The 26,275-nt window shown below is 42.7% G+C and overlaps 2 protein-coding genes across 17 annotated transcripts in view; one reads left to right on the top strand and one right to left on the bottom strand.

Annotated features, from left to right (window-relative positions):
* Window positions 1-2,481, top strand: part of SYCP2 (synaptonemal complex protein 2) — a 266,941-nt gene extending 264,460 nt beyond the window's left edge. For all 9 annotated transcript variants that reach the window (XM_056548745.1, XM_056548746.1, XM_056548744.1 and 6 more), the window contains one exon: window positions 2,213-2,481. In XM_056548745.1, coding sequence (XP_056404720.1) covers window positions 2,213-2,284 — 72 coding nt within the window. In that variant the 3' untranslated portion in view covers window positions 2,285-2,481. The remainder of the gene's footprint in view (window positions 1-2,212) is intronic.
* A 9,548-nt stretch (window positions 2,482-12,029) lies between these two features.
* Window positions 12,030-26,275, bottom strand: part of PHACTR3 (phosphatase and actin regulator 3) — a 177,254-nt gene continuing 163,008 nt past the window's right edge. For all 8 annotated transcript variants that reach the window (XM_056547530.1, XM_056547532.1, XM_056547533.1 and 5 more), the window contains 5 exons: window positions 22,936-22,991; window positions 18,914-18,975; window positions 16,915-17,055; window positions 15,665-15,741; window positions 12,030-12,563 (listed from right to left, as the gene is read on the bottom strand). In XM_056547530.1, coding sequence (XP_056403505.1) covers window positions 12,548-12,563; window positions 15,665-15,741; window positions 16,915-17,055; window positions 18,914-18,975; window positions 22,936-22,991 — 352 coding nt within the window. In that variant the 3' untranslated portion in view covers window positions 12,030-12,547. The remainder of the gene's footprint in view (window positions 12,564-15,664; window positions 15,742-16,914; window positions 17,056-18,913; window positions 18,976-22,935; window positions 22,992-26,275) is intronic.

The raw sequence follows: 26,275 nt of genomic DNA, 5'->3' as shown, positions 1-26,275 counted from the left end.
ATTGAAGGCCATGTGCATTTACAAAAACCTCATGGTGTCAGAACAGTGCCCCCCACCCACATGTGACCCCCTTTCCGAAACTAAACCCCTCACATAATGTAATAAGGGCCTTCTTTGGTCTCTCCTCCTTGATTTTCCCCTTGCCTACCTTTCTACTCCTTTCTCTTATGCCTATGGTCTGCTGTGTTCTTCTTTAACCCCCCTCCTTTTTTCTGATTTTGGTTGTTCACTTGTTTTTGGTGGGGAGTAATGGCCGAGATTTTATTTATTTTCTTTCTCGCTTCTCTTTCAATTATCTCACATATAATTGAACTGATGGACTGCATAGACTTGCTGGGTTCCGCTACATTTGCTTTAAGGACTGCCTGTTCACTCACATTTTTGTGTCGGATTATATGTGTCGCTGTACCTTCCATGCATTGATCCATGCCCCCCACCTACCTTTCTTTTTATTTACCCCCCCCCCCCTTTTTTTATTTCCTGTATCCCCTTGTATTATACCCTTAATACATTTTTTTTAATATAATGTAATAAGGGGTACAGTGAGCAGTTACACCCCACAGGTGTCTTGACAGATTTTTGGAACAGTGGTCCATGAAAAGGAAAAATTTTATTTTTCATTTAGGGTAACACCATTGTTTTAGTGAAAAAAAATATAAAATTTTTCATTTTCACATCCAACTTTAGTAAAAATTCGTCGGTTACCTGTGGGGTGTTATGGTTCACTGTAAAAACCTTAGATCACAGCACAAATAATGAGCGCTCATACTGCCCTGTACATGGAAAAATAAAAAAGTTATAAGGGTCAGAAGATGACAATTTTAAACGTATACATTTTCGTGCATGTAGTTATGATTTTTTTTCCAGAAGTACAACAAAATCAAACCTATATAAGTAGGGTATCATTTTAATCGTATGGACCTACAGAATAGAGAGAGTGTGTCTTTTTTACTGAAAAAATTACTGCGTAGAAACAGAAGCCCCCAAAAGTTACAAAAGCATTTTTTCTTCAATTTTGTCACAATGATTTTTTTTTCCGTTTTGCCGTAGATTTTTGTGTAAAATGACTAATGTCATTACAAAGTAGAATTGGTGGCGCAAAAAATAAACCATCATATGGATTTTCAGGTGCAAAATAAAAGGGTTCTGATTTTTGTAATGGTAAGGAGGAAAAAACGAAAGTGCAAAAAACTGAAAAACCCTCTGTCCCCAAGGGTTTAAGGTCATAATGGGCTTCGTCCCCAATGGGCTAAGATAAAAAGGGCCCATAATACTGTTTGGGAAGAAGACATTCAGTAACCTACACTTATAGGGGGGAATTTATCATTATGTGTCTATTGTAGACACAGTTCTACCCCTTTACACCCCTTTAGGCTTCCTCTTTCAGCCCCTTTACATGATTTACACATGGCTTCCTCCTCCTAAAGATGTACTCATCTTGGTACTGCAGGAGATGTGCGTTCCTCCAGGTCTCTGTTGCCATGTCGTCTGCTTGGTTTTCCTCCACATTGTATGCACTCTGGGCATAGACTTTTTTCTGCCCCACTCATGGCTGACTACCATCCATCTGTTGGCTTCTTCCTCTATGCAGAAAGGATCCCTAATGTTCTTGTTCCCTCTCTCTGAGACTACTTTTTGACGACACATGTCCTTCTGTGTCCCACAATGGAGCAAGAAAATTTGATTTTTACCAGTAAAATCCTTTTCTCGCAAAGTTCATTGAGGAACCCCGCTTTCACCCAGTTCTTTTTTTCTGGACTTGGAATATCTACTGGCCCTTCTGAATGTGCTTCACTTGTCCTCAACAGGCCAGACTCATTCTAGGGTTTCTATTTACTGTTGGTGTTGGTTTCTTCTACTGCTTGTGTACAAACTGATAATCTCACTGTCTGCAGAACAGGTATAAGCTGTGCGGGAGGAGCTAACCCTTTTCTTGCTTAGTGTCATCTTCTAGTGATGGCAGCATATACCCAAGGTATTCCGTATTTCCCTATAAACTTTGTGATAAAAGGATTTTACAGATAAGTAACACAAAAAATCCAAGATTCTTGGCTAATTGCATAGAGATGTACAAGGTCAAATTGTTGGAAAAATATAAAATTACCATCCCTAATCTTTCATGTTAAAAGACTTTGGTATAATTTTGCTGGAAAAGAAATGTGTGATGGAGACCTAAATGGTTTATTTTTTGTCTCCTTGTCCTTTTTTCCAGCAAGAAGAGGAGCTGCTCAGTGTACGGAGAGGACTTCAGTCCCTGTTCATGCCCAGCACTGGTCCATTCTAGTTTGTTTCAATAAGAATGAGATTTTATATCTTTTAGTTAGTGTGGAAGATGTACACAGGTTTAGCTACTAATGTACCTTGTTAGCTAAATTATATCGTTCATTTGTAATGTTGGCCACAATTTTTTGTGCATTGCAATTACCTAATGAAAAGGTCATTATTATGGTGTTTACTTTAAATTAAAAGTTCCATACAGGATTAGTGCATTGAGAGTGTTATGTTCTATTGCACCCTTTAAGAAGCTTGTCTTCGAAGTTTTCTTGAGATGACATAGGATGATACATGTGAACCATGTGTATCTTGCAGTAATCTTAGTATTCTGTCCACAGATAAACCAATATGAATTACACATGTGTTTTTGCATCAGGTGTGTATAACTGTAATACTCATGGGCCATAACATTTATATAGCTTCACTGCATTTGAAGTAAAAAAAAATAAGCAACTTTGCAAGTAATTTTGATGATAAAATCTGCTGTTTTGTGTAATTGAGCTCCAATACAGACCTGTGCTTACAAACTAATAATACTGTATGTTGCAGTCAGGTGTTTCACTGTAAGTTATCAAGAAGAAGTAATAAAGCATTCCATACACCTTCAGTAATTATTGACTAGACACTTCATCAGCCAACATCTGTTTATCCTGACCCCCCCCCCCCCCCCCCTTCATACAAATGCATGCTCAGTTCAGCTGGGTAAACATTTCTTCTCAAAATGAAGAAAAAAAAATTTGACACATCTGGAGCCATCTTAGTGACTTTGAAAACAAAAGGATCGAGTTTTACAATTCAGCAAACCCAATCCTCCATTCCCCCTGACATCATCTTTAAGCGAAAAGTTGGGACACCCTTATACGCAAGATAGTAGATAGGTTCAGCCAACCTTGCTCTTATGCAGTGACGTGCACAGGAATTTTGAGGGGCAGGGGCTCAATGTGAAAAAAAGGGCACACCCCATCCATATGCAACTCCCTAGACCAGTGTTAACCCAAGCACGGTCCTTAAAGGACAACTGCAGCCAAAATTTTACTTATCCTCTATCCACAGGATAGGGGGATAAGTGTTTGATCGCGGGGGGGGGGTCTGACTGCTGGGCCCCCCTGCAATCCCCTGTACGGGGCCGCCTCGTGGCTCTCCCGTGCAGGGGGCATGCCGGCCGCAGCATGACGTTGCGGCCGACATGCCCCCTCCATACATCTCTATGGGAGAGGCAGCGTTCATGCCTCCTCCATAGAACTGTATGGGGACAGGGTGTAAACCGTCGAGCTCAGAGCTCAGCGCTAATGCCGGCGCCCCGTTAGGGAGATCGCGGGGGGTCCCAGCGGTCGGACCCCACCGCGATCAAACACTTATCCCCTATCTTGTGGATAGGGTATAAGTTAAATTTGGCTGCAGTTGTCCTTTAAATACCCCCAACAGGTCATGTTATCAGGTGATATAGTTGTAGAGATGCCTGATGCACAGACCAGAATGATATCACCTGTGAAAGACTAAGGGAATCTTGAAAACATGACCTGTTAGGGGGACTTGAGGACCGCGCTTGGGAAATCTACAGGATAAAGGATAAGTGTTTGACCCCCGCGATCTCCCTAACGAGGCCCCCGCATTAGCACTCAGTGAAAGGTCGACAGTTACGCACCCTCCCCGCCCTGTCCCCATACAGTTCTATGGGAGAGGCACAAACGCTGCCTCCCAACTTCTCCCATTGAACTACATGGAGGAGACGTGTCAGAGCTGTGGCCCCGTGCACAAGATTGCGGGGGGCCCAGCGTTTGGACCCCCCCCCCCCCCCCCCCCCCCGCGATCAAACACTTATCCCCTTTAACATACCATCCACAGCTCCCCCGTGGCACTGATATAGCTTTTCTGTCCTCCGTTCCGGCCTTCTTTCTGCTTCCTGTGCACAGATCGAAACACTGCGGGCGCAGCGATTTCCCAGCTTGACCAGTGATACAATGAGCGCAGTGTCATATAACAGGCCAAGATTCCTTATATGACATGCGCTCAGCCTATTACCAACCGAGGTGGGACATCACTGCGGCTGGAGATAAGCTCATCACTGTCCTGGTGCTGTCCACACCTCGTGTCACACTGGGTCTGGTACTAGATAAGCTCCATATGGACTATGCTCAGTTATCAGCTGTGGACAGTTCCAGGAGTGGGGAGAAAGGAGCCCTGTTAAAAAAACATATTTTTTATATTATCAACTGGTCCCAGAAAGTTAAACAGATTTGTAAATTACTTCTATTAAAAAAATCTTTACCCTTCCAGTACTTATTAGCAGCTATATACTACAGAGGAAATTATTTTCTTTATGAATTTCTTTTTGTCTTGTCCACAGTGCTCTCTTCTGACACCTGATGCCTGTATCAGGAACTGTCCAGAGCAGGAGAAAATCCCCATAGCAAACCTCTCCTGCTCTGGACAGTTCCTGTCATGGACAGAGGTGTCAGCAGAAAGCAGTATGGACAGGACAAAAAAGAAATGTAAAAAGAAAAGAATTTCCTCTGTAGCATACAACTGCTATATTATTAAATAGCAGTAATTTAGAAATCTGTTTAACTTTCTGGCACTAGTTCTTTAAAAAAAAAAAAAAAAAAGAAGTACACCTTTAAGGTATTTAGAAGCCAAAATTGGTTCTACACAATAGTTATTTATCATAAGCAACGGAGTTGTGCTTTAAATGTTAACACAAATACAGAGTGAATCCAGCCATTGGGATTTTGCTACAGATTTTTTTGCTGCAGATTTTATACTCTGGATTTTGTTATTGAATTACCAGCAGAAATTCTGCAGCAAAATGGAGGAGATTTATCAAAACCTGTCCAGAGGAAAAGTTGTCCAGTTGCCCATAGCAACCAATCAGATCGCTTCTTTCATTTTTAACAAGGCCTCTGAAAACAGCAATCTGATTGGTTGCTATGGGCAACTTTTCCTCTGGACAGGTCCACAGGAAAGGTGGGACAATACATAGATTGTAGGGACTGATGATGTGGGGAAGATACAGATGTGGAATGGCATTATAGGGGCACAGGTGGGTAACACTATTGGTTTATAGCTATTGGTTTATAGCAGTGTTTCCCAAGCAGGGTGCCTCCAGCTGTTTCAAAACTGCAACTCCCAGCATGCCTTGACAGCCTTTGGCTGAGAGTTGTAGTTTTGTACCGACTGGAGGCACCCTGGTTGGGAAACACTGGTTTATAGGGAGGGAAAGAACAACTATGCTGGACTAAGCTTTTCAGGTACTGTAGGTGGGGGACACTATGGGGGAGATTTAACAAGACCTGTCCAGAGGAAAAGTTGCCCATAGCAACCAATCAGATCCTTTCTTTCATTTTTCAGAGGCCTTTTCAAAAGTAAAATAAGCAATCTGATTGGTTGCTATGGGCAACTTTTCCTCTGGACAGGTCTTGTTAAATCTCCCCCATAGTGTATATCAGAATAAATAAGGAAAAAATCAAAATAACACAAAAACACAATATAATTTCCCTGAAGCTGCTTGTACAGAGGAGGCCAGTCCTCCCTGACAGACCACCCTGCTGTTCATCAGTTACTGTCACTGTGGACTCTTCTAAGTCCCCTCACACAGTCCACCCTCCCTACAGTCCTCCCTGACAGACCCGGCTGATGATCACTTACTGTACCTCATGGCAACTCCAGCTGATCTTCTATCCTCCATCTCTTCCTTTCCTTACCCAGAGAGGAGCAGGGAGGGGGAGGGGCCGTCAGCAGCAGCAGGACCCCGGAAGACAGTGTCCAGAGAATGCCTGTATGACAAGATGTCACTTCCTAACACTTGTATCTGCTCTTTCTTCTTGTCTCCTGCTGTTATCTCTACCAGCCGTGCCTATATACACTCCTGCCCCTGTGCCTATGTGCCTCACCCCTTTAAAAAAAAAAAAAAAAAAAGGGCATTAAGGAGCAGGTCCATGAAAAGGCAGGGGCTCAAGCCCCATTTGAGCCCTATGTGTGCACGTCCCTGCTCTTATGTGTAAGGGTAACTTAAAGTGTACCTGCCGTTGATATAATGTAGATACTACTATTATATGTAGATTTGTAATATACATTGATTAAAACATTTTTTTATATTTTTGGGAGGAAAAATGCTGTCCCTGCAGCTATTGCCTGTGTGTCTCTGTGAGGAGACCAAATATAGGAAGTGTGGGTGGACAAGCAGGGCTCTGTGCAGGCTCCTGGCTTGTCAATCATCCTGCTGTGTGAGTTGGGAGCATGTTATAGAGCCTTAGTGTACAGAGCCCTGCGTGTCCTCAGTGTACAGAGCCCTGCTTGTCCTCAGTGTACAGAGCCCTGCTTGACCTCAGTGTACAAAGCCCTGCTTGTCCTCAGTGTACAGAGCCCTGCTTGTCCTCAGTGTACAGAGCCCTGCTTGTCCTCAGTGTACAGAGCCCTGCGTGTCCTCAGTGTACAGAGCCCTGCGTGTCCTCAGTGTACAGAGCCCTGCGTGTCCTCAGTGTACAGAGCCCTGCGTGTCCTCGGTGTACAGAGCCCTGCGTGTCCTCGGTGTACAGAGCCCTGCTTGTCCTCGGTGTACAGAGCCCTGCTTGTCCTCAGTGTACAGAGCCCTGCTTGTCCTCAGTGTACAGAGCCCTGCTTGTCCTCAGTGCACAGAGTCCTGCATGTCCACCCACACTTCCTGTATTTGGACTCCTCACTGAGACACACAGACAATAGCTGTAGGAACACAAATATACCATTTTTTTTATCAATGTATATTACAAATATATATATATATATATATATATAGTGGTATTATCTACATAATATAAAATGTTTTTGTTAACCACAGGTACACTTTAACATATGGCTGCAGGATTATATAAATGCAAGATTTGTTTGTAGTTTGTAGCTATGAATACAGGTATGAAAATAAAAAATAATAATACAATAATTATTGAAGTTATAATAAAGACTACGGCCAGGTACACACTGTGTTAAAAGCGTTTTTTTTACACGCATTTTTGCTACCACTTTTTAGTCTGTGTAATTTTAAAAAATCGGCAGTTTTTGCTGTATACGGCAAAAAAACTGCCGCAAATAGGCATGCAAAAAAATATGCTCAGCTTTTATTTTTTAATGAGCTCTGGTTAAAAAAAAAAAAAAGCTGATTGGCTTCTATGGGCAAAACCAGACAGTTTTGTTGGGGCACTGGATGCAGAAATGCACATTTCCAGGTTCACTTATGAGTGGACAAGGCTGTCTTCTATGGTTCCCCATTCCTACCACATTATGTCAGAGCTCTAAGCTGGTCACAAAGGTGAGGTAAAGCTGTTTGCAAAGAAGCAACAGTAAGAACATCAGGCACTGGCTTATGTTTTGTCAGGAAAATGTACAAAAAAAGCAATAAATAACTAGCCTGTAATACCCAACTGTCCATGCTATCCAGTTTTACACCTACTGCCCTGAAGCTGAAGAGATATTTGATATTAAATGGACAACCCATTTTTTATGGGATACCTACATCCTTTTGCTTTCGTATATGGACAGGCACAAGACACTGTAGACACACACTTATTTTTTTTTTTTTCATACTATATATTGATATGATGGTTAAAACAGTGTTCCCAAACCTGGGACTCTCCAGCTATTGCAGGACAGTGTTTCACAGCTATCATGTCTGTCAGGGCATGATGAAGAATGTTTTGAAAGAGCTGCAAAGCCACAGGTTGGGGAACAGAAGCTTATAAAGAAGAGATTTGATTCTGTCAAATCATTTCTTTTTACGCAACCAATGCTATTTTCCAGATAATTCCTAACTTTTAAAGGAAAAACATCAGTGTTACCTACACATGTTTTGGGTACCACTTTTGCTGTCAGGTACATTAGCATATTTTCAACTTAAAGGGGTACTCCGGTGGAAAACCTTTTTATTTTTTTTTAAATCAACCGGTGCCAGAAAGTTAAACAAATTTGTAAATTATTTATTTTGAAAAAATCTTAATCCTTCCAGTACTTCATTTCTTCTGTAGTATTCAGCAGCTAATATTTTCTTTTTGGAACACAGAGCTCTCTGCTGACATCACGAGCACAGTGCTCTCTGCTGACATCTCTGTCCATTTTAAGAACTGTCCAGAGTAGGAGAAAATCCCCATAGCAAACATATGCTGCTCAGGACAGTTTCTAAAATGGACCGAAATGTCAGCAGAGAGCACTGTGGTCATGATGTCAGCAGAGAGCAGTGTTTTCCAAAAAGAAAAGAATTTCCTCTGTAGTATTCAGCAGCTGTTAAGTACTAGAAGGATTAAGATTTTGTAATAGAAGTTATTTACAAATCTGTTTAACTTTCTGGCACCAATTGATAAAAAAAAAAAAGTTTTCCACCTGAGTAACCCTTTAACCTCTTCAGGACATAGGGCGTATGGATACGCCCTGCATCCCGAGTCCTTAAGGACCGAGGGCGTATCCATACGCCCGTGGGAATTCCGGCCGCCACCGCTAGCCGGTTGCGGACCGGAGCCGGATGCCTGCTGAAATCGTTCAGCAGGCATCCCGGCATATCTCCCAGGGGGGTCATTATGTCCCCCCATGTCGGCGATCACCGCAGATCGCTGGACAATTCAGTCCAGCGATCTGCGGCGACTCCAGTGACCCGGTGACCCGGAATTACTGGCTGTTCGGGGCCGTCTCTGACGGCCCCGAACAGCCAGAGCCTGCAGGGGTGAGGTGGCACTGGTGCCACCTCACGATCATCCTGATTCGTCGGCCGGATTACCGGCCGACCAATCAGGGCGCCTGCTGCGGGTGTCACTCCCGCACCCGCTCCGCCCCTCTTCTGGAGGACGTGAGCGGGTGCGGGACGTGCACCCCGGGTGCTGGGGACCCCGATCCCCGGCGCCCCTGTTGGGATCGGGGCCCCAGGAGCAGCTGCGGCGGCGAGGGACGACGAGGGACTGACCTGCAGCGTCTGGATCGTTGGAGGTGAGTTACAGCCTCCTGCTGTTGCTTAGCAACAGCTCCCAGCATGCAAAAAGGGCATGCTGGGAGCTGTAGTTATGCAACAGCAGGAGGCAGACCACCACAACTCCCAGCATGCCCTTATGGGCATGCTGGGACTTGTAGTTTTGCAACAGCTGGAGGCACATTCTTTCTATGGAAAAGTGTACCTTCAGCTGTTGTGTAACTACAACTCCCAGCTTGCACAATCAGCTAAAGTGCATGCTGGAAGTTGTAGTGGTGCATCTGGTGGTTGCATAACTACAACTCCCAGCATGCCCGTTGGCTGTCGGTGACTGCTGAGAGATGTAGTTTTGCAACAGCTGGAGGCACACTGGTTGTGAAACACTGAGTTAGGTCACAAACTCAGTGATACATAACCAGTGTGCCTACAGTTGTTACAAAACTGCAACTCTCAGCAGTCACCGACAGCCAACGGGCATGCTGGGAGTTGTAGTTATGCAACAGCTGGATGTCCCCCCCCCCCCCCCAATGTGAACGTACAGGGTACACTCACATGGGCGGAGGATTACAGTAAGTATCTGGCTGCAAATTTGAGCTGCCGCAAACTTTCTGCTGCAGCTCAAATTGCCAGCGAGAAACTACTGTGAACCCCCGCCCGTGTGACTGTACCCTAAAAACACTACACTACACTAACACAAAATAAAATAAAAAGTAAAAAACACTACATATACATATACCCCTACACAGCCCCCCTCCCCTCCCCAATAAAAATGAAAAACGTCTGGTACGCCACTGTTTCCAGAACGGAGCCTCCAGCTGTTGCAAAACAACTCCCAGTATTGTCGGACAGCCGTTGACTGTCCAGGCATGCTGGGAGTTTTGCAACAGCTGGAGGCACCCTGTTTGGGAATCACTGGTGTAGAATACCCCTATGTCCACCCCTATGCAATCCCTAATTTAGGCCTCAAATGCGCATGGCGCTCTCACTTTGGAGCCCTGTCGTATTTCAAGGCAACAGTTTAGGGTCACATATGGGGTATCGCCGTACTCGGGAGAAATTGTGTTACAAATTTTGGGGGGTATTTTCTGCTTTTACCCTTTTTAAAAATGTAAAATTTTTGGGAAAACAAGCATTTTAGGTAAAAAAAAAATTTTTTTTTTACATATGCAAAAGTCGTGAAACACCTGTGGGGTATAAAGGTTCACTTAACCCCTTGTTACGTTCCCCGAGGGGTCTAGTTTCCAAAATGGTATGCCATGTGGTTTTTTTTTTGCTATCCTGGCACCATAGGGGCTTCCTAAATGCAGCATGCCCCCAGAGAAAAATTTGCGTTCAAAAAGCCAAATGTGACTCCTTCTCTTCTGAGACCTGTAGTGCGCCAGCAGAGCACTTTTCACCCCCATATGGGGTGTTTTCTGAATCGGGAGAAATTGGGCTTCAAATTTTTAGGGTTTTTTTCTGCTATTACCCTTTTTAAAAATAAAAATTTTTAAAAGCATTTTAGGTAAAATTTTTTTTTTTTTTTTTTACATTTGCAAAAGTCGTGAAACACCTGTGGGGTATTAAGGTTCACTTTATCCCATGTTACATTCCCCGAGGGGTCTAGTTTCCAAAATGGTATGGCATGTGTTTTTTTTTGCTGTTCTGGCACCATAAGGGCTTCCTAAATGCAACATGCCCCCCAAAAACCATTTCAGAAAAACGTACTCTCCAAAATCCCCTTGTCGCTCCTTCCCTTCTGAGCCCTCTACTGCGCCCGCCGAACACTTTACATAGACATATGAGATATGTGCTTACTCGAGAGAAATTGGGCTACAAATACAAGTAAAAATTTTGTCCTTTTACCCCTTGTAAAAATTCAAAAATTGGGTCTACAAGAACATGTGAGTGTAAAAAATGAAGATTGTGAATTTTCTCCTTCACTTTGCTGCTATTCGTGTGAAACACCTAAAGGGTTAAAATGCTGACTGAATGTCATTTTGAATACTTTGGGGGGTGTAGTTTTTATAATGGGGTCATTTATGGGGTATTTCTAATATGAAGACCCTTCAAATCCACTTCAAACCTGAACTGGTCCCTGAAAAATACTGAGTTTGAAAATTTTGTGAAAAATGGGAAAATTGCTGCTGACCGTTGAAGCCCTCTGGTGTCTTCCAAAAGTAAAAACTTGTCAATTTTATGATGCAAACATAAAGTAGACATATTGTATATGTGAACCAAAAAAAAATGTATTCGTAATATCCATTTTCCTTACAAGCAGAGAGCTTCAAAGTTAGAAAAATGCTAAATTTTCAAATTTTTCATCAAATTTACGGATTTTTCACCAAGAAAGGATGCAAGTATCGACAAAAATTTACCACTATGTTAAAGTAGAATATGTCACGAAAAAACAGTCTCGGAATCAGAATGATAACTAAAAGCATTCCAGAGTTATTAATGTTTAAAGTGACAGTGGTCAGATGTGCAAAAAACGCTCCGGTCTTTAAGGCCAAAATGGGCTCCGTCCTGAAGGGGTTAATGTATTTGTTTATATGATTTCGTTTTTGGATTCATTTTAAGCCCCCCTCTGTCCCCCAATGCGTGCCCCAACACTGACTGTAATGTATATCCTCCAATAACTAATTTTATTTAAAATAATTGTACGGTAGTTGAAAATTCTCTAAAGGAATGATCTGCCTACTAGGATAACTGTTCATGATAATATGGTTCATTAACATTATTGTGTGTACCCACCAACCTACATTACATTTGACATCTTCGTCACTGAACACTGACGTTATGTGCTATAGCTCGTCCAGAACTGTATAAACTAAGACTCACATGAACATTTTCAGCAACTGTTCATTTTTTTAATAAGATTTAACTTAACCAGGAAAATGTAACATCTTAAAAAAAGGAAACAAAATAGAAAACATGAAAATATTCTGCTGAGGCATGAACTTTACAAAGAAAGTGTGATTAGGCCGACATGTCAATGTAATACTGAAAGATGCGCTGGCTTCATGTCCATGGTGATGTCGCCATGCACAGCGTCTCGCTGCAATATACAGCTTCATACAAGTTTCCTTCCAGTGTCATTCAGCGACACCCACTTTGTTTTGCGTGTGTATCCTTGAGCTAGATTCTCTCCCCATAAGGGGCTGGTCAGTCTCCAGATATGCGCGGTGAACTCATCGCCATTCTATCCAACATTTGGAAGGGTAGCAGACAATCCTTCCATATTGCCCACAACCACTCGCCGCGTAAATAGAGCGCCAAGCGCCCAACTTCACAACTGAACGCCATTGCTCCTCATGGAACATGTTCAGTGGTTAACTTCAAAGTAAGACCATACTTCCAGCATGAAAGTGTTTACGGTCTGTGATACCTGGGGGATAAAAAGAAGAAAACTGAGGTTAATATCGGATATAAACATAGTACTTGTAATATATAACATTTCCATGCCATGTAAGTAATAGACACGTCTCTGTACTGTCAACTGGCAGCAGATGATTTGTTCTCAGACTGAACTCTATTACCCAAATGTTTCCCAATTCTGCCAATTAAATCCACAATAAATAAAAAAATGTGTGTGTATAGATATATTTATATTGGAGTGACTGGTTTGTTTTTTTCTATTACACAACTACAGATTTCCTACTATGCCTCATACAGTCATATAGATCAATAATTACACTCCCCATTAGGGGGAGCTAAGAACTTGCATAAAATGTATTTAGTAATTTTTCCCTAGCAGTGACAGCAGGCAGAATAAATTTGGCCTGCATTCAGAAATGCTGTTCACTGGCTCCTACTGTGCAAAGATACATGAAAAATATGTGACCAGCACAAGGAACCCGTCTGATTTAAAGAACAGGGAAAAGCTTCTCACTTTTATACATATTTAAAGGGGTTTTACTGGACTTCGTGGATAGTTTATCCTTAGGATGGGCCATGAATATATGATTGGAGCAGTAACCCGCCACAACACAATGTACAAAGCTGTCTGCTTCCAGTCCTGTTGTATAAGCAGGTACTGCAGCTCTGGCAAACAGCTGGTTGTCAGTGTGCCACCACCCCACCAAGCAGATGTTCATAGCCTATCTTTGGGAGAGGCCATCAATCTAAAAAAAAAATCCCGGATAACCATTTTAACTTTAGTTTGTGTCACCTGATCACAATAGAGCTTTAACATCATGGGCTCTAAAAATGTCTGATCCATTCCATCATAAGTTCAACAAAGGCATACAGCAGGAGTATTCAACTGGCCAGATCTCCCCTCATTCATTTGTGGTGGTGTCTTTAAGACGCTGATACAAATGAATAGCTGCGGCCCGAAGCAAGGGAACGGTGTGTCCCTGCCCAGCCACGCCTCTCCTGTGATGCAGGCGGCACGATTAATGCTGCCTGCATCATCTGCTCGGGCTAGGTCTGACAAGAAGAGGCCAGAGCAGCGGAGCAGTGTGGGACCTGGGACGGGAGCCAAGCTCTCAGGTAAAAATTTGTGTTCCCCCGCCCGTGACTCTCCAGTTTAGTTTTTGTAGAACTACAGCTACCATCATGACCTTCTGTCTGTGTATGATAGGAGTTGTAGTTTGTAACAGCTGGAGAGTCACAGTGGCATCTAACCCTGTGGGGAACAGTGGCATCATTAACCCTGTGGGGCACAGTGGCATCCTTAATTCTGGGGGCACAGTGGCATCATTAACTCTGTGGGACACAGTGGCATCATTATTCTGTGGGGCACAGTGGCATCATTAATTCTGGGACACAGTGGCATCATTAATTCTGGGGCACAGTGGCATCATTCATTGTGGGGGCACAGTTGTGTCATTGTTTTATGGACACAGAGGTACAAATAGTCAGTACAGGGCACATTGTTTTTCAAAAGTTTTGGGGGCATAGTGGGTGGCAGTAATATTGCAGGGGAATAGTGTGCGGCAGTAATATACCAGGGGCCCAGTGTGTTTACGGTATATTCAGGGGGTACAGTGTATGGCAGAGTTCTTTTCAGGGGCACAGAGGGGGGGCAGTATTCAGGGGTACAGTGTGTGGCAGTAATATACCAGGGGTACAGTGTGTGGCAGTTTTATTTCAGGGGCATTGTGTGACAGTATTATTTTCAGGGGTACAGAGTGTGGCAGCAATATACCAGGGGTCCAGTGTGTGGCATTATTATATTTTGAGGGTACAGTGTGTGGCAGTATTGTATTCAGGGGTACAGTTTGTGGCAGTAGTCAGGTCATACATCCTCTACACTTCAGTCGCTCGTTTGCTACCATGTTTCCCTGAAAATAAGACACTGTCTTATATTTATTTTTCCTCAAGAAGACACTCTATGGCTTATTTTCAGGGAAGGCCTTATTTTTATTAATTATGGTATAACAATACAGAGACCCACAAGCTGTTGCTGGGTGAGAGAGACCCACAGTGCTGAGTAAAACAGCAGCCACAGCTTTATTCTTCCCCCTGAGGACCCACAAAGCAGAACTTTATGTTCCTCACTTCACTGAGGAGACTTTTACTTTCACTTTCTTTCTCCCTCTATGCCGTGGCTGGCAGCACAAACAGAAGAACCGGGACCTGACAGGGGGAGCCGACCTTGTTGATGGGGCTGCCGGCACCTCTCTGGTCACCTCTGAGATAGCAGCTGTCACAATGGGGCAGATGAGAAGGGCTGCCTGTCTTCTTTACCGCTCTGGGCTGGTACACTTAGCCACGCATACCATTATGTCTTATTTTTGGGGTATGGCTTATATTACGCCAATGCTTAGAAATTCTGCTGACTTCACAACAGAGATTGAAGTGCTGGCACTGCTCTCCCTCTATATATTCTCCCTTAAACAGTCTGTGTGCGTACTCTAGCAGCGTATCTTCATGCGGTGGTGCTCATGTACTGCGATAGTGATAGGATGAATGCAAATCCAAATAATCAAGAAGAAAGTACAGGCAACTCACCACGTTGTAGTAACTTCGTGTTTATTACTGGGACATGCAGGTAAAGCGGCTCCACGCCACACCGGGATGCCGAACACTAGTGCGTTAACCGATGACAGCTGTTTCTTTCCTTTCAGGAACTTCAACAGATCTGTTGAAGTTCCTGAAAGGAAAGAAACAGCTGTCATCGGTTAACGCACTAGTGTTCGGCATCCCGGTGTGGCGTGGAGCCGCTTTACCTGCATGTCCCAGTAATAAACACGAAGTTACTACAACGTGGTGAGTTGCCTGTACTTTCTTCTTGATTATTTGGATTTGCTTAGAAATTCTGCTATGGCTTATTTTATGGGTATGTCTTCTTTTCGGAGACACAGGGTATTTCCTTCATGGCACTGAGGTCGCTAGGTGTGAACCAGGCGTTAGCATTCAGCTCGGACCTTTACTGGATGGCAGAACTGAATAAGCGGACCCTCGCTAAAAATAGTTGAGTACCCCTGGCATACAGTTATGTCCAGCTTCACCGTTGTACAACTATATATTTTGCACATATACCTGGTCAAGTGTTTGCTTGAGGCGTGTACTTCCATCTCATTGCTTTTATATTCATTTAGTTCCTTACGAATAGCAGCCTTAAAATATAACATAGAATGGTGGTAAGTACATTATCTAACAAAGGGTTAAGCTTAATACATAGCAGCATACTTGTGTCTACTTCAGCTGTTGTTAATGTAGTTTTAAACTGTTTTGATGCTATTTTGTGGGCCAAACCAGAGGTGGATCCAGCAGGAAGCAGATGTATAAGACCTTCCTTTTTACATCTCATTCCTTTCGAATCCTTGCCTGGCTTTGCATGAAAAATAGCAGTGTTTTATTTTATTTAATTTTTTTTTATAAATGCTGAGTGAAACCACAGTCCTACTGAAACATGACATATTGTATACAAGGTATCTATACACCAGCCATTATGTAGAGTGAAACAGCACAAAAATGTAGCAAATTTTCAATAAGTTGCAAATAATGGATGTATCTAAAGAGCCACAGATCTTAAAAGGGTACTCCAGGGATCTGAACTTATCAGACACTTATCCCCTATCCACTAATCGCAGGGGGTCCGACTGCTGGGATCTCTGTACGGGGCCCTGGCTTCTTATTAGTTCTCAGCGTGAGCCACTCAGCCAATCACCAGCCGGAGCGACGTCCTGCCCCAGACAGTGAGCAGGCCATCACTTGCTCTTGTCCAGGAAGGTGCGGCTGGAGCATGCTAAGGAGTGGTAAGTAGCAGTCACTCCGCACAGGATATCGTGGGGGTCTGACTGCGGGGTAGAAGAAATAAGGGAAATAAGTTCCCTGGAGTACCCCTTTAAGCCATGCTTTTGCCCCCTTTTGCAGAAGTCAAATCCTCTTTTAACAGATCCAAGCCCATTTTTCAGACTTGGCAAAAACTGTCTACAACACATTATAAAATGCTGCACAGCTGCACACCTAAGCTGCAATGCTTAGGTTACAGCTTTTTCTGATTGCAAATTAAGTATGCAAGTGTTGCCAAGTTTCAGCATAGCTATTTCAGTGGTAATACCCCTGTATTATTTCAGTGCATGCAGCTGTCTAGTAGTGCCTCTTTGCAGTAACTTGGGGACCACTGTATTGGGTTAAAAAATCCTTAAATTATAGTGCTGACCAAATATTGTGATCAGTCTCCTGTACATTTGGTCCTTAACCCACTAGCAGGCCTACTGAACCCTCGCCCCTCAGTGCTGTGCTCCAGACATTGTGTAACCCAAATGACATCATATTCCTAGTACCTTGTCTGCTGCAGATAATCTCGTCCAGGGCTTGTCTGCTCGCCTATCATAATCCTGAGCTTTCGCCACCTCCACGTAGTCACTAAATCGTATCAGAATTTTTCTCTCTCTCAGTTCGTCTACAGTCGGACGTTGGTTAAGCTACAAAAGGGGGGTGGAAAAAGATTGCATATTAATAACATGACCAATGTCAGAATGTACATTACAACCAGCCATTATGATTTCCATCCTAAGAGGTGTGTAAAAAAGTAATGTAACTTTGTGTCCAAGTCCAAAATTAGATTGTAGCCATGTAGTTGTGAACTATGTAGCACCATATAAGAGAAATAATGCTATGTAATACGTATATAATGGCCAACATCCTGAAATAGCTGCTTTCTGTCCAGTGTAATGCTCCATTTATCAGGTTTTACAGTGAACACTACTAAGCTAGTTTAGCTGCCACGAAAACACAGCGTAAACGAATGTAAGGATATGGCAATGTTCCCCAACCAGGGTACCTTCAGCTGTTTCAAAACTACAACTCTTAGTATGCCCAGACAGTCAAAGGCTGTTTGGGCATGCAGGGAGTTGTAGTTTTGCAACAGCTGGAGGTGCCCTGGCTGGTAGGGTCTCGCGGTGCTGATGCCAATTGCCAAGATGCGGCCACGATGCAGCTTCAGACCGTGCTGACAAAGTGTTCCACTTTTCTTTTTATGATTTTTAAAGTAGTTTAACTACCAAGGACACTAATCCCCAAAAGACGATCCAATAAGTGTCCGATTGCTCCATTCCACAGAATAGTAGAGAAGTTTCTATGGTAGTAAAACTCCTTTAGGGTCTATTCACACAAACAGTATCCTGTGCATATCTAATTGTGCAGGATTTGAATCTGCAGATTTAAAGGAAAACTGTCATATGTTTTGTCCCGCACTATCCACGGGTACCTGTGGATAGTGCGGGGAGACGCTGAACATTTTGAGTCCTACCTTGCCCGGATCCGCTGCGCCGTTCGCCCGCTATAGCTGGTTTTCGGTATATTCAAATTAGCTGCTAACTGGCACGGGCGGGGTTACTGCCTTCAACTGGCACTGTCAAGTAACCGCCACCCGGCTCGCAGCACCGCTGGCTAATGAGTATTCATACGTTGTCTTACACTCTCTGTCTCATCTCGGCCAAGTCCTGGACGATACTGCGCATGCGCGGGATTTCCTACTATACCCGGAAGCGGTCTTCAGCATTGCTTCATTTGTCCAGAGCAGCGCTGGATTAAGGGTTCATGCGCAGTATCGTCCAGGACTCGGCCGAGATGAGACAGAGAGTGTAAGACAACCTATGAATATTCATTAGCCAGCGGTGCTGCGGGCAAGGCAGCGGTTACGTCACAGTGCCAGTTGAAGGCAGTAACCCGCCCGTGCCAGTTAGCAGCTAATTTGAATATACTGAAAATCAGCTATAACGGGCGAAAGGCGCAGCAGATCCGGGCAAGGTAGGACTCAAAATGTTCAGCGTCTCCCCGCACTATCCACACATATCCGTGGATAGTGCGGGACAAAACATATGACAGTTTTCCTTTAAAGCTGTGTTCAGTCATTTAGTTTACATTGAAATCTGCAGCTTTAAATTCTGTGCAGGATACTTTACATGTGAATACACCCTTGATCGTCATGCAGTTTTGCAAGTTGCTTTCCTGCAAAACTGTGCATCTGTTTATGAATAGATCCCATGGCGACACAACTTTGGAGGTAATCTGCTTGCAAACCCACACAGCCACTAACAATATTGCAGTTTTTAACTGCATGTGTGCCACTTCTCAGCTGCCTGGCTTCTGCACCATAAGACTCTCCACATACTTATAGTGAAGTGTGAATATATGCAGGAGCTTTTCAAAGAAAGGCTACAGATTGCATCAAAGCTTCTTCTGCCAATATTTACAGTAGTTGGTAGGTACATTATAGGTGGAGTGGCAATGACTTTGTCACCTGTGGAAGCCCAGTAGCCATAATATGGAAGTGCTTACCTTTCTGGTTAACCTTTGTTTAATTTCTCTTCTTTCCTCTTGTTCTATCTGGTCATTTCTTTCTGTGAAAGAAAGGAGATACATGATAAGTTCTCTGTGGCTCTTCCCAGATACAAAGCAAGATATAGCTGAAATATGGGAAGCTAATGACTTTGGTGAGTACACAAGCACGTTAGAGGTTTAGCAGAAGTGAGAATCTGAATCGTATGTGATTTTAAGGCATATGGTTATATTATTTTTATAGGGAAACTTATGGAAGGATGCCAAAAAAAATTGCTAAAAAAGAACAGAAAAAAGCATTACCTAACATCTGGCTGCAAGGCTCGAAAAAAAAAGTGTAGAATAAATGCCTTTTCTCCTAAAACACGATGGGCCAGACATACCATTGAAAGTTGCTGCACCAAACAACTGGTGTATGTCCCTTGCATCACATTTATTATGTGTTTAGACATTTTTCTGCCTTTCTTGACAATGGCTAAGCTTATGTAACGCTATGCGCCAAAAATTGCAGACAAAATTGAACTTAGACCAACCAATGTTAAAATGCATTAGACCTATTACAGTGACTAAGACTGTATATTACATTTGGTTCATCTTTAGATGCTGTTGTCTAAGTTTACACCATCTAAGTATTAGACCGGTGCTTCCCAACCAGTTTGCCTCCGGGCATACTGGGAGTTGTAGTTTTGCAACAACTTGAGGCACAATGGTTGGGAAACACTGTATTAGACTGTATTGGTTATTCTGCCATTAGTGTTTGTGTTCCATCTAATAGTTGGATTACAGCAGACCATGGGGTAAAACTGCAATAAAACGTCAGCAGGTAAATAAAACGTGTCAGAAATTCCTAATATTGCTGCCTCTGAAATACCACAGCAGCACATACCCCATTGACACCTGCTATGCAAAGCCATGGTGTGGGCTAGATAGCAGAAAGTGGCACCCTTGTCAATTGTTTGCAATGTATTATATTTGAATTCATAGAAGACCCATGAGTAATATGTGCATTGTGAAGCATCAGGTCGCCATTGTCCGTCTAGTAATGGCTGGCCTTCTTGTGAACTGGGGGGTTGTTTTTCTAGCAAGGACTTTTCCTAGGAGACATGGCTCACTGCTGTAGCAACATTATAACTCCACGGATCGCCTCTGCTCAGCTGCTAAATATAGCTCTTGCTGCAGTGCTGGTGGGTGGAATTCATTATCTGCCTTGGATAGTAGTAACGGAGAGCTCTATTTTTAGAGCTGTCAGCTAAAAAAAAGATTTAGGTCAGTGTTACAAGGACCGTATCAGTCAGAAAAAAAAAAATCAGGGGAAGCCGTGTTTAGGAATTGAGTAAAGGGATCCCCCACTGAAAGCAGCAGATTATTCTGCCATGGAAAAATCACCCAGTTGCCCACAGGCAGCCTTGTTATCCCATAATCCTGTCTCGTACGAGCAGGACAGCCATTGTCTTCAGGGGCATTTTTTGCAGGGTACATATTTTTGGACTAAAACACTATGTATGGTCTCTGGCTTCAGGACATGATGGGAGTTGTAGTTTTGCCACAGCTGGAGAGCCACAGGTTGGAGATCACTGAGTATAGCATCTCTCATGTACCCTTTTGGGAAGGGGGTATCTGCAGTTTCTTTTGCACACAACAGGTAAACATAGGAATATCTTACATATAGTTTATGTGCTATATATAGTCATGAGTGGTTTGTTGTGTCTATTCTGCTTTTCTATGTAGGCAGGTATTGCTAGCATTATGAATCGACTGTGTGAGACCTGCTTCCGTCCTTGACATTACTGGTATCTTTGTGTGGGAACAGCACTATGTTTTATATTGTGTACTCAACTCATTCCAAGAATACAATGTACAACATTTATATTAAGAGAAAAAAATACCTAGGCAAGGACAAACATAGCTAGGGGGGGTGTCCATAAACATTTGCCACTATTAAAGGGGATCTCCTCCTTGCTCATCATTACTCACTGGAGAGCCAACAAGCAACACTCCTTCCACACAAAATAATAGGGTATGAGCTAGCGACCCTATTTTGATTTTTGCTCTTCAACACCATAAATACAAGCCTATCACAAAAGGTGTGTGCATCTGAATTTTTTTTCTTCTCATGTCTATATTGGTGGCTGTTCTTCTGGCACAGGAGGGATTTTATGTTGGGAAAATCAATTGTGTATCAGATATCCAGAATTCCAATAAGGATTTTTCTTCTACATATTGACACAGATTTTGATACAGAATACACATGCCAAAATCTTTGTCAAAATCTGTTCTATGCACTGCACCTGTTTGTGTTAAGCTGTGGCCTGGATTTCCCACTGCAAATCCATAGCAAACTACAGTATGCTAAATGTGGTTGGGTTTTTAAATACACCATCCACATCCAATGGAAAATTTTTACGTGGGAGAAAAAATAACATGCTGTCGAAATGTATAATTCCTTTGCGAGGGGTGAAAAGCACAGCAAAAATCCATCAATAACCCATACTGTTTCTGCAGCATTGCCGTAAATTTGTAGCAGGATCCACAGCAACAAATTTCAGCTAAATCTGGATGCACCCTAAGGCCAGTTTCACACTAAGGTATTTTCGAGCGGAATTCCATTTGGAAATTCTGGTGTAGTAGAGTTCCATTGCTGGCAATGGCATTCCGCTGCACAGTGCACACTGCAGAGTTTTCGAGGCAGACTTTCCATCTCGAAAAATTCTCTTCTCCGCAGGCATAGCCATCTATGGGGATGGCAAGGTCTGCGCAGTCCTGCGCAGACTAATTCAGTGCGCTGCCTGCAATCGGAATCTCCAGCCGTAGTGTGAAGCCAGCCTTAGACTGGTTGACACAGAAATTACAAGCTGCCTGATGTAGATGCTGGCTTACCCAGATTATACAGCACAGAGGAAGCAGCCTGACCTCCTGACTACTGTCTGGTCATCTTATCCAAGGAACATGTCATGTGCACAGTGGATTTTACATCAGAAATCTTAGCCTCAGGAACAGTGTGAAGTTTCCACAGTGTCAAGGCCAGATACTTTTGTGAATACAGAGCAGGTCCCAGGTATCCATTCACAAGGGAACTTAATTTATTTTTAAAGGAAAAGCCTGGATTTAGCCAAGAGCAATTTTGCTCCTGAGCCGGATACATAGCTCAACTAGCATTATTAGCAGAAGCTTTGATTTCACTACGAAGGTCATGGAGCAAATGCCTGAGGAAAACTGTTACAACACAGCACCCAACAGGTGCAGAAAGGAGGAACACTCCATTGAGAGGAGAGCAGTTTAGGAATAATTTATATGAAGTTAGTGGAATCTGGTACTGATGTAGCTAAATACAAGACAAATTTGGGTAGAAGTGTGGAACGAAGAAAATAATCATGTGGACCTTTATCTATATTGGAATATGAGAAATTTTATCCAGGACAATGATCTCATCCTGCTCATGAGGACATAATATTAAGTTGGTTAGTATTAATTGTATTTAATATGGCAGTATAGGGTAAGTTACATCATAGGTAAATCTAGTAGGCCAGGTTCACACATACATCTGGTATTTTAGCATAGTTGCCATCTGGTGTAGTTGCGCGGGAATAAAATAAAACATTGCATGCTACATTTTTCGATCTCTTACAACCACGCCATATGGAAACTATGCCTGATCACCTTTATGTCCAGCATCATACCCCATTACAGCCTATAGGGCACAGAACTGGACCCAATGGATCAAGCTTGTTGTATTTGGCATTTTTAATCATGCAGGCATCGAACTGACAGACATATGTGAACACATTCTTAGTTCTATGCATAATGATTTATATTAAACATATCTGGGAGCTTTCTGACTTCTGTATATCATCTTATATACTACATCTAGGATTTGGATTAAGACACCTCTCTCACCACCCAGGCCTTAAGGACCCTTTGTTGGCAATCATTTCAATATACAATCTATACATAAAACTTATTTTCACATTTCTTTATATTAGCATACATCAACAAGTAACATAGAAACATAATGCTGTACTTACGCTTCAGTATGTTCCTTCTCTCCAGTTCTTCCACAGCTGGTCTTTGGCTCAGTCGCCTGCGGAAAAAGACCAGAATGACGTTTTGAACCATGCCGGCAGATGGAGGAGTCTTAGACACAAGGATAGTTGCTGTTAGCGTGCTGTGTAGATAGATCCAGTGATGGAGCTGAGAGCAGACAGTGATACTGAGCTGCAGGTTACCAGAGCAGAGATTCTCTCTCGGAGTCCCCTCGTAGAGAAGCTGTTGCTTAGCACTGTGTGGTGTTCCCAGCACAGACACACTGGCAGTCTTCTATAGAGCCTCATGTGCACTCCCATCTGCACTGCCTAGCCAATCCAGCATCTCTGCACATAAGTAATGAGGCTTTCCCTTACTATTCCTTTCCCTCCCGCCTCTGTTCTCTACATCTACAATCTCGCACGACCAAGCACAAAGCGTCTTTTTCACATCGTTCTTATATATTGTGAATTTCAAGTTTACCATTATATTTATTCTATTTACTCTTTGTCATAGAGGTTCTACGGGGTGAAATCAAAATCCTGTAAATATTGTATCCCCGATGATCACCTTGTTCTCTTGATGTCACGAGAACAGCAACAGCAGGACCTTGCCAAACATCTCCTCACAACACCTCACGCTGTTGCAAAACTAAACTCCCAGCAGGCCCGACAGCCAATGGTTTGGGGAACACTGAAATAAGGTATATTCACATACAGCAGATTTGTTGTCAAAAAAATCCAACTAAAAATTAATTCTGCATATCTGAATGGGATTGTTTTTTTTGGACAATTGGGACAGACGCAGAACTTTCTGCAACAAATCTGCCACGTGTGAATATAGCCTAAAATAAATTTAGCTGTCTCTGATAAAAAGGGACAACTTTTTTTTAGGTAAAAAATTATTTTCAGATTAACTTAATCTAATTAATCTTATATCTGCAGGAGTAGAGTACCACATGGGTTCTCCCTGTACAAATGGGGAGGATATTGGCTTTACTGTCACACTTCATTATGCATTTTTTTAAGCTAAGTTAGCTTTTGGCTAATGAATTACCATTATATTAAAACACTCTGAATACCCTTCAAACAGTGCCTTAGATCCCAGCCTCTTGGAACACTCTACACATGTCATTGAGGATAGTATTTATGATTTTTCATCATTCACTGCATGTGGTATGAAACTGAATCCTATACACTGAGATTTGAACTGCAGTTTGCAGAGTCATTAGTGTATTGATACTCTGCAAACAGCAGCTCAGATCACTGCTTCAGAAAATGTACCTAACCTATCTACTACCTAGCTATGATAAGCAGCTTGAGTTGTGCCATAATTGCTGTGGTAGGTATACCTTAAAGGGGGCATACCCTAGTAAGAGAATAACTCTGGGGGTGGGAAAAACGCTGCTGAGCTGACATCACACCAGGAGCCGCTGCGATTATCAAATATGGTTTTAGGTGATGGTATGGTGGTGTGATATAATTTTTTTCATACGTTACTCTCTCTTTAAGTGTAATTAGCTTTTTGGGTATTAGATTCCCATTATATTACTACACTTAAATGACCATCCAAAGAGTGGCACAGACCTCAGCATCTACAACCCTTGCATGTCATGGTATTACAATTGGTAGAATGTATACCTCATTGTCCATTTAAAGCCTGGCTAATAAATTCCCATCATATTATTACACATTAATGAGTTCGCAAACAGCAGCCAAGATCTCTGCTCCTAGGAGACCTGTAGAACGAGGGGTAGACTTGAAACTTTCCCTGGCTTTCCTCACTTTGGATAATGAATTACTAGTGTATGGGCCCTACAAACCGTGCAACCCAAACCCCCCCACCCCCACCAATCTTTGCTTTTGTGGGATTTCACTCATGGCTTACTGTTTTTTGTTTCTATTTTTTCCCCACAAAATTACTAGAGATGAGCGAATTGAAGCTGACTAACCCGAATTCGTTACGAATTTCAGGAAATATTCCATTCGCAACAAATGCGAATATCGCTGCGATTCTATCATGCAAATCGCTTCAGTAAACTCCATTTTACAGCGTTCTAGCCTCCAGGGCATCTAAAATGGCGGATCCACATGTCAGTACATGAAGCAAGGGATGCTAGGAAGGTGGGAAGGCAGGAAGGGATATAGGCGAGATGATCCTGAATCACATGCAGGATGCAGCCTATCAGCAGCCAGTGACCCCTATGATGTCACAGCCCTATATAATCGGCAGCCATATTGCGGCCAGCCACTTCATTCATTACACTGCAGAGAGATAGGATGGACAGCCTGTGTGTGTGTTACAGCAGAGAAAAGCGCATTCCAGCAGCATTTAACATCCTCCTAGTCATGTCAGCGTTCTCGTGGACGGAGAGCATGCTTTTTTTCACTGAAAAGGATTTTTGCTGCAGCTGCAAGCATTAACCTCCCAGTCACTTTATTCAGCATAGTATTACAGAGAGGGGCAGATAGCTGTGTGTTGCCTCATACATTTCAACAAGCTGCATCAACTTCATAAACCTTAGCAGAGGAGGCAGGAATAATTTTTCAGCACAATTCAGTATCTTTATTCCACAAAAAATCATCTACTGGTTATACCAGTCTGTAGACGGTATAATACCTAGCAGACCATTCCTAATAGTCTTTGACAGAGTGCAGTTTTATGTTTAGTACACAGCTTTTTTTGGCTGCAGCACTGATGTGTACTGCTGGTGTTTTACAAAAAAAAAAAAAGTTTTTTTTCAGGGTACTCTAGCGCATTTTTCTGCCCTCATCAGTGCATACTGCATACGTACATGTAAGTAGTGTACTATTTTGTACCTGTTAATCTGTCAAGGGCCTACATACTATGAAAGGACAGACCAAAGTAATCTGCTGGTGTTTTACAAAAATACAGAGTGTTTAGGCATATTGTAGCGTATTTTACTGCCCTCATCAGTGCATACCGCATACGTACATCTAGGTAGTGTATTATTTTTTTTACCTTTTAATCTGTCAAGGGCCTACATACTGTGAAACTCCAGGCAAAAGTATTCACTGGCTGGTGTTGTACTCAGATACTTTTTTAAGTGTACTGTAGAGCATTTTTCTGCCCTCATCAGTGCATACCGCATACCACATACCTATATCTGAGTAGTGTACTATTTTGTACCTGTTAATCTGTCAAGGGCCTACATACTGTGAAAGGACAGCCAAAAGTAATCACCGGCTGTTTTTTTACAAAAATACAGAGTTTTTAGGCGTATTGTAGAGAATTTTTCTGCCCTCATCACTGCATACCGCATATGTACATCTTAGTAGTGTACTATTTTGTACCTGTTAATCTGTCAAGGGCCTAGATACT

This window comes from Hyla sarda, chromosome 12, assembly GCF_029499605.1.
Source record: "Hyla sarda isolate aHylSar1 chromosome 12, aHylSar1.hap1, whole genome shotgun sequence".
Lineage (NCBI taxonomy): Eukaryota > Metazoa > Chordata > Amphibia > Anura > Hylidae > Hyla > Hyla sarda.
This window is presented reverse-complemented; position numbering and strand designations above follow the sequence as displayed.